Raw genomic sequence first — 8,566 nt, forward strand, 5'->3', positions numbered from 1 at the left:
AAAATTTTTCAAAATTCTGAAAAAAAACATGTTTACCAGAATTTAATTTAAAAATAATGGTTGAAAAACTTTAACATTCATGAGAGATTTAATTAGCACTGAAAAAACAAAAGGTTTCTCAACTTTGAGCTGTTTTTCTATTTTATTTATTAAACTTTTATTGGTTTATTGTTTATATGTCTCATCGTAGTGTATTGATCAGCGTTCAAAGTCGCTGCAGTTGAAAACATTATTTCCTGATCCAATATTTCAATATTATCAGCGTGAATGAGATGAGATCAATGAATCAGCACTCCTTGAGCTTTCACGGCCAAACTGTTGACTTTTTCTCTTGAAAGGTAGAAAACGTTTATGGAACTAGTTTTCATCAAACTGGTTTTCAAAAGAGACAGTGCTTTTGAGAACCTGATGTAATAGAAAAAAGTGTTTTTCCAGTACAAGCTACGACATCCAGTAGGGACAGCTGACAGTGTTTATTTAACTTCATGTTTGAAAAGAAAGCCTCCAAAGACAGTCTGATTGAACGGTTTATTACAATGTAACATATTGATGCAGTTACAGAGCGGTTGATAATTGGATAAAATTACGCAAAAAAAATTCAGAGTTCTGAACATGACAAGAAAATAACCTTTGGAAGACATTCAAACAGGTGAAACAAATGCTTGAGGAACACTTTCTGAATCGGTCAGAGGTTTGATCTTCCCTTATGCTGCATATTATCCTTCTCTGGTCCGTTTGCTGATTAATGAGCTGAAGACGTCCAAAAGTAGAAAATATCTCATATTTCACTTTTATGCTCTGTTTCTATTAAGTGAGGATTTTGGGGATTTTCTTTGTATGAGTGGTGGTTCAGAATGGTTTGATATATTTTATGAACAGAAGTCGTAACGTGTCTGACAGTCATCTTGAAAGTTCTGCAACCATTTTCACATATTATATCAAGCATTAATATGTGTAGAACAAACACACATATTAATATAGTTCACAATTAAATTCTGTTTATTTGCTTATATTTTATTCTGGTAAGCTGCTGTAGTATACTAAGAGATTTGGATACAGTGGAGCTTAATTTATTCTTCAAATTTACAATCTAGCTTCCTCATTTCAAAATACTTTTCTTAATCACTTTTCATGGATGATTGGGGATTGCAGTCTCCTACAAAAATCTGAAAGTTCTCGTTCACAAACGTCTTTCTGAGAAACTCCCGGAGCTTTGGGACGGAGGTCTCTACTATCTCGTTGTTCTCATCCTCATTGAGAGCGTCGTGAGCAAAAGAAGGGAACTTGTATCGCTCCGTGTACGGCGTGTTGTGGTCATAGTCAACGCAGCAGTAAGCCGACCACAGGTAGTCGGGAATTGCGATACGGTTCATGTTTTCCCTGTGGATCGTCTTCCCTGACTTGGTGATCCCGGTCACTATGTAGGCCTTCCCGCGGCAGTAGTTGTTGAGCCGTTTGCGGACGATGTGCTCCTGTTTTTTCCAGATCCCGTCGTTGAAGTCGGACACCACGGGGACGACGTTGGTGAGGGTGTAAGTGGAGGCCTTGTCGTCGGGTTCGTTCTGATGCTCGTCCGGGTTCAGGGTCCCTCGCTCGTAGTGTATGGCGTTGGTGTAGTCGTCCAGAATCGCTTGGGCGTCTTCAAAGTTCATGTGCACGTAACCACGTGGAAAGGGCTGCATCTCGTCTGTGTCAAAAGAAGTGGACAACTGTGCAAAAATAAAGAACAAGCAAAGAAGATGTTAAGCTTAAAATTAATACATGTCAACTGGCATGTTTTAAACATTTTTAAAAAGCAAAATAGTGGCTTCTTGATTCAGTGTTTTAGTTTTCCTTACCTGTGGCTCATACATCCAGGGAACATCCACACACATCTCCCCATCCGAATGCTTAAAGGTGTAGGCGGAGTAGATGGGAATGTGATCCTCCGTGCTGTACAGAGTCACGTAGCGCGGCTTCTTGTGGTAAAACTGGCAGATGTACTTGACGGATGGGAGCTCCAGGCCTTTCGGTGGGGTTCTCATGTAGAGGAACTCTCTGCACTCTGGAGACAGCTCTTTTTCTACTCGCCCTCTCACCGCTGAAGATGTCAGGCTGGCCATCAGGAAACCCATCTGCAGCCAAAATGCCATCATCCAAATGTGATCCAAAGTTTCTGATCCGAGTCCAAAAGCTGCTGAATGTCCAGCGTTTTAGTCAGTAACTGAGTGTGTCTCAGTGGAAAAGCTAGCGCGCGTTTCACACTTGGTGTGAAGTGTTCTGTGTAATCTGGAGACAGTATGTAAAGCAATGCCGTCCTTGCAGTTCCACCCACCAAAGTCAAACATTCGACAGCCAGTGATCACGTTTGTCTTTCACTGGTGGGAAAGGATGACAGAAAAACCTTCAGTCGATGTAGTGATGCAGTCAAGCTTTCTTGTAAAGACACAAGCTTAATCAAGCCTGATATTTCAAGCAATAGGCTAAAGTTATACGCAATCCGGTAATATATAAAATAATAGGATTTTTTTTTGAGAAAACATGGGTAGAAAATAATTGTCTAATAATAAAGTCCAAACCCACCGTAATTTACAAAAGAATGAAAAGAGTAGGATATAATCTTCCACTATAATCCACATAAGGGTCCTAATGTCAGTTGTATGTTACATCAGCTATACAGGAATCAACAGTAATGTTGCATCTAAAACATTGGGATCAGGCAGTAATCACATCACCGAACCTGATGAATTCTATGTGAAAAGTGGAAAAACAGTTGTTACTTTCATTTTTGTTAAACTTTGCAATAACAGCAATGACAATAAAAGTTGGAGAATCTATCCGTTTAGCATTGATTTTATTGTTTTTTCTTTTCCCTCTTGTTTTTTTTTTTAACTTATTGCATACGAAGCACAAGGCATCCCACAGACACTACTTTATGCAGACACAATCTCAATATAGCCTCTGCGGCCAAGTTGAGAAAGAGTTTAGCTTTTAAACAGTCTTTGCTTTCTAACATATATAAAAACTTAATTTTAATCAAAGCAAGCTAGCCTTATATTTTAACACTGTTCTGGTTCGAGTACATTTGGGACATTCTCAGTCATTCAGGGTCCAGCCTCTCTTCGCTTCTTTTCGATGGTGTTTTCTGACACACAGCCCTTGTAGAAAATAGTCATGTCTTTTTCAACATCTGTTTGGCTCTTGAGGAAAGTCTCCAGTTTCTTTAATGGCACTTCCACCACATTGTTGCCTGTCTGTTCATTCAGGGCGTAGCCGCCATAACTAGGGAACATGAACCTCACCTCATAGGGTGAGTTACGGTCAAACTTGGGGCAGCAGTATCCCATCCATACGTGTTTTGGTATTGAAAGACGGTCCCTGTTGTCGCGCTTGACGGTGGCCCCTGAAAAAGTGACTCCAGTCACGATGTAAGATTTACCGTGGCAGAAGTTGTTGAGGCGTCGGCGGACAGTATCCAAGTACGAACTCCAGGAGGTTTCCAGGAAATCAGCGATCAGAGGAACGACGTTGGTGAGGGTGTAGGTAGAGGATTTGTCATCTGGGTCTGCTTGGTGCTGGTCAGGGTTCAGTGAGCCTCGTCTGTATTCTACAGCATCTATGTAGTCCTCCAAAACTGTCTGGCTCTCCTCGACAAGAGGAGAAATGTCTTTGGTCAGAGGAAGCACCTTCATGTTGCTGCTCTCCGATTCAGACACCAGCTGCAGGTTAGAGAGAGAAAACATATTCCCAAGAGAAACATAATTAAAAAAGATAATTTTTTTCTCAATTTTAATGCAGTTTATTATTTTTGGAGTGCATAAATACTGTGCTACTGTTTCTTAGTGCAACACAAACACCATACTTGTTGATTTGCAATCACAGTCAGGGTCCTTTCCCAAACTTTAGAAAGAACTGACTTAGACAATTTTATCTCAAATAATTTATTATGTCTTATAGGTATAGGTAATCATTTAAGGTGCAGGAATTGTGTAGTAGCTATGTCATCATTATCCGTTTGATCTTATGCAATAAAAACTTTGAATAACCTTTACAACAATTGCCACCATTATCAAATACATGTTTAGTCATTATTCTATGACTCAAGAGATTTCATCAAAACTTTTCAAATGAATCCCACATTGCTCTGCTTCCTCTACCTGAGGCTCGTACATCCACGGTGTGTCTGCCCTCCTCTTCCCATCAGACTTCTTAAAAATGTAAGCTGAATACAGCGGGAGACGCCGACTGCTGTCGTACAAGGTGGCGTAGCGCAGTTTGTCGGCATACTTCTGACAGATCTTCCTCAGGCTCGTCTCTCGGATCCCTGCTGGAGGCGTTTGCATGTAGAAAAAATGTCTGCAGTCTCTGAAGCTGTTGGACACGGCGGCGCTCACCATCAACACTGAGCAGGACAGGATGCAGGCGCAAAACAAACGCATGGTGTGGAAACTGAAGCAAACAGGGCTTGGAATGTCTTCCACTAATAAACTCCACCATGGCCGCCGCTCAGTTGAATGATTTTTCCTGCTTTTGCTGCTGCTCTCAGTCTACTGGAATGTAATGGAAGCTTGATGCAGACATAGTATGCAAATCACCAGAGTTTTAGAGCTGGTTCATTGGCTGGTTAGAACTTATCTGGTCCAACAATTACAGTGCAGCCCAGCATCACTGAGCTCACTGTATGGCAATAAAACTCTGCACTCTTGGACATCCTTTATACAACTTTATATTTCAAACTGGACATTCATTGTAGAATGTCCAGTTACGTTCAAACTGGACATTCATTGTAGATATATACATCTCTAAATATCTTTGATTATAAATATTAGTAACATATGTTTCATAATGACTCAGGCATGTGAGTCGCATTGCATCCATTCACGTTAAAATGAACAAAAAACAAAAGAAATCCAGAAGATGATTAAATTCTCCCTTCAGTGTTTGCAAATCCTTAAAATTACATGATATTCTTAAAAGTTGATGTCTCCTTCAGATGGTTTTATAAGTCTAGACTCACAGCAAACTATATTTCAATATGTACATTTTATATCTTAATCCAGTGTGTTTCTTTAACCAGTTTCTAAAAAGTGAAGTGGCCATTATGAATCCATAATTTCCTCTGAAACTGAACAGCTCTGAATGCAAAAAAAACCCTATTATGGTAGGTTTATTTTGTTACTAACAATTCACTTCAACCAGTTGCCTTCAGAAGTCTCCTCTGAGCAGAAACAGTTCAGAAACATTTTGTATTTTTACCTCAGCAGCTGTTTTTTTTTTTTTTTTACTTTTACAGGGTTGTTTTAACTTATTTTTAGGTCTTTCTAATTTTATTATTTGCATCATGTGACGGCTATTTTGGTCTAGTGGCTGTTTAAAATACTTTATGAATGAATCTGATGAGCTTTGCTAAGAAGTTGCGCAGAAACCTGAACCCATCACACCTTTGGCATGCACTATTTAAAATCTAACCAGACGGGTCCCCTGCTGTGATGACTGAGCTCCGTAATGTTCTCCCATGTGGCTTCCCTCTGACAGGCAAACTGTGATCAAACGTCTCCTCTGCTGAAGATGCTGGCTCTGTTTACGTCCAGTCAGACACTAAAAGACTTCCTCTTCCTCTCTATCAGTCTGAGGAGTCGCTTACTGTGATAAGAAGTTCTGCAAAAGCCTGAGCTGATCGCACCTTCAGCATGAACTAATTAAAACCTAACCAGACAGTTCCCGTGTTGTGATGCCTGAGCTCCGGAATGTTCTCTTCATTTGGTTTCTTCTTCCAGAGAAACTGAAAACAGAGTTCCTCTGTTGAAGACGTTGGTTTATGTGTCCAACCAGATGCTGAAAAACTTCCTCTTTAAGCAAAACATGTGGTGTGTATAAAGTGGCATGTGAGGAAAACATAAAAAACAGAAATAATACCATATTAGGAGAATATTATCATTTCTCACTCCTCTTTGATGCTCACCAGAGGGACTTTATGTGCAGCTATAAACATCTTCCATAAAGTCGACTCATAACGAAGCTCAGAGTAAAGACAGACATGTCGGGGTAAGCATCTGAATCAGACAAACTCTGCAAAAGAAATGTTTTCATTCAATTTTTGCAACTTATGTTTGAACATTTATATATTTTTATGTCAGTACTTCCTGTAACTTTTGATTTATTTAGCTTTTGAAAGCGAAATAAAATCTTTTTTTATTTGTTTCTCAGAAACTACATGTTGGCATTAAGCCAAAATTACATGTGAGTTTATTCTCACGGCCTGTAACACAAATATTGAAATGAGTGTATTGACAAAAAGACAGAAAAAACAGATTATGTTATAAAATTGACTTAACTGATCAATTTGAAATTAATTAGGCCTGATTGGCAAAAGGGGAATCTTCACATTTTTGTATGTGAAAGAAAATAGCTGTATTTTTTTCTTCCAGCAACAATTCTTCTTTTTTATTGCATGTATGATTTTTTTTAACCAAATTGTTCACACATTTCGGCGTCATTTAGTTTCGTAAAACCTGTGAAAAACAAGCAGTAGATTTGAAAATTGTTTGAAATATCTTTTAATGTAGGTTTAAACTTTAAGTTGTACTACAACAGGGTTAAACTTAATCTTTAAGGTAAAAATAATCCAAAACTAAATGTTCTATCTTTAAGTGTTTTTAATTGTAAGAAGATTTTGCAAAATAAATCTTGAATTTACATGGTTTGAGAAAGATGTAAATGTATTCACAGTGTAACTCTAGCCAATATCTTAACATGACATATATTATGGCACATTTAAGGATTTATCTAATAAACTGTTTTCTTTCCACTTTGGTTTCAATGTGAGCAAAAAATCCTCCACTCAACACAAAGTTTCTCCAGTCTGTTTTGACCCTAACATCACAGCACAACAACACAACTGAGATAAGCTACATGAGGTTTGTGGCGACATTTGGCACGCACCACATGCACAAAGTCATTTGTCAGGAGAGGCAAAGTGGTCAGCATCTCTTCTGTGCAAACCTGCAAAGCAACGTTAGAGTTTTACTGACATGGAGGTGAGAAACTGTCTGAATGTTGAGGCGGCTGCAGCAGTAGCTGTCAAGTCCCAGACCTCAGCCCACAGAGGAACGAGGAGTTCCACTCTGGAACAGTGGAGCTGTTGCAGAAAGTTTGAGCTTTGGGACGAAGACTATCACTGGTTGGACTGACAGAACGACCTCCTGTGGTCCTGAGCCACCACAGACCAGGCGGGGAACGTTACCTCCGCGTGTGAGATGAATCATGGTAACTTTTACTTCTCCGATGCAGCTCAGTGTGTCCCAGGGCTGAGAGGAACAACTTGTTCCGAGTACAGCCACCTGTCAGGAATGAATGGAAGTGATTCTTCATGAATCACAGAGGAAGGGAGATCCAGTCAACAAGTACATTAAAATATGGCATAAAGACGTAAAAGTGTTTTTAACTGGAAATAAAACTTTGGGTTGTTGAACATTTTGGAAGTGTGTTTATGCTAGACGGTAGGTCAAACTTGGTGACCTTATTTAGCAGCGGTCAAGATTAGTATGGCAAAGAGGATAAAAAAAATTTTATGTTTTCAAAAAATATCAAAACATCCTGGCGATTGAGGCAAACTATTTTAGACTGTCATCCAGTTTGTCTTCAGTACAAAAGTGAATGAAAAAGGAGATTAGTAGCCCTGTGCCACCAATGACCTTAACATGTGAAAGATGTACTACAAACCAGAACATCAAAGTGTTTCAGATCAGAGTTACAGATGAAGAGTAAAACTGTGCATCAGTAAATTTGAGCTTTCAGTTATAACTATTACCGTGTTATTGAACTATTTGATTTTCATGTAAACATTTTCAGCAGACAGGATAAACAACATGCAGGACCAAAATGGCTGAATGACTTTTGACCCAAACTGATCTGTTGAAACTTTTAGGACATTTTGTTTCTCTTTGCATTGTCCAGAAAAATGTGCGTCACATTCTAAGCAATTTAAACAACTCTGGACTGAAAGGAATGTTTCAGTTGAGCAGGCAATGTTTTAAGGAATGAATGACAGTTGATCATATATATATTATCACTTTTTTCTTTTTAAAGTTCTCCTCTTAAGTTGTATCAAACTGTTATTATGGTTAACTTCATCTAAATTAATTGCTCTAATAAAACTTTGACAGAGCTGTGAGTTTGTCTCAGTAAACAGTTTCAAGGTAAAATGGTGCAGAAAACATGTTCTGCACCATTTTAAACCTTTTCTGGATGTGACAGTATCACAAGGTCATCATGCACATTAGGGAATGTGTTTGTTTCAAAGACGTTTTGCTTCTTCAATGACAACAAAACCAGTATGTTTAAAGTTAAATTCTGTTGTGTTCACTTAGTAGTTTAAGAGCGCCCGCAGCATGAACCCTGCACATGCTCAGACATTTATATTAGCATGAAAAAAATTCTTTTATTTCTGTACATCAGCAGAAAAGGTGACACTAAGACCTTTTACACAGTCAATGCTATTTCAGATGGTTTGGACATTTTCAGAGGAGAGACAATGACTATGAGGATGGTACAGATGGAGCTAAAAGAAAATAAAATTTATTAGAAT

At 38.7% G+C, this 8,566-nt stretch overlaps 2 protein-coding genes across 2 annotated transcripts; both read right to left on the reverse strand.

The window, feature by feature from the left end:
- Positions 1–581: 581 nt before the first annotated feature.
- On the reverse strand, positions 582–2,132 carry LOC129373191 (endonuclease domain-containing 1 protein-like). Its single transcript, XM_055050966.1, has 2 exons — positions 1,839–2,132; positions 582–1,709 (listed from the first exon to the last, which is right to left on the reverse strand). Exons 1-2 carry the CDS (start codon positions 2,130–2,132, stop codon positions 1,119–1,121), a joined length of 885 nt encoding a protein of 294 aa, XP_054906941.1. The 3' UTR covers positions 582–1,118.
- Positions 2,133–3,083: 951 nt separating this feature from the next.
- si:dkey-85k7.11 (endonuclease domain-containing 1 protein) lies at positions 3,084–4,418 on the reverse strand. The gene is made up of 2 exons (XM_055050967.1): positions 4,137–4,418; positions 3,084–3,698 (listed from the first exon to the last, which is right to left on the reverse strand). The coding sequence occupies exons 1-2, from the start codon at positions 4,416–4,418 to the stop codon at positions 3,084–3,086; spliced, it is 897 nt and encodes a 298-aa protein (XP_054906942.1).
- Between the last annotated feature and the right edge of the window lie 4,148 nt (positions 4,419–8,566).

The sequence above is a fragment of the Poeciliopsis prolifica genome, unplaced genomic scaffold (genome assembly GCF_027474105.1).
Source record: "Poeciliopsis prolifica strain line A6 unplaced genomic scaffold, Auburn_PproV2 SCAFFOLD032, whole genome shotgun sequence".
Taxonomy (NCBI): Eukaryota; Metazoa; Chordata; class Actinopteri; order Cyprinodontiformes; family Poeciliidae; genus Poeciliopsis; species Poeciliopsis prolifica.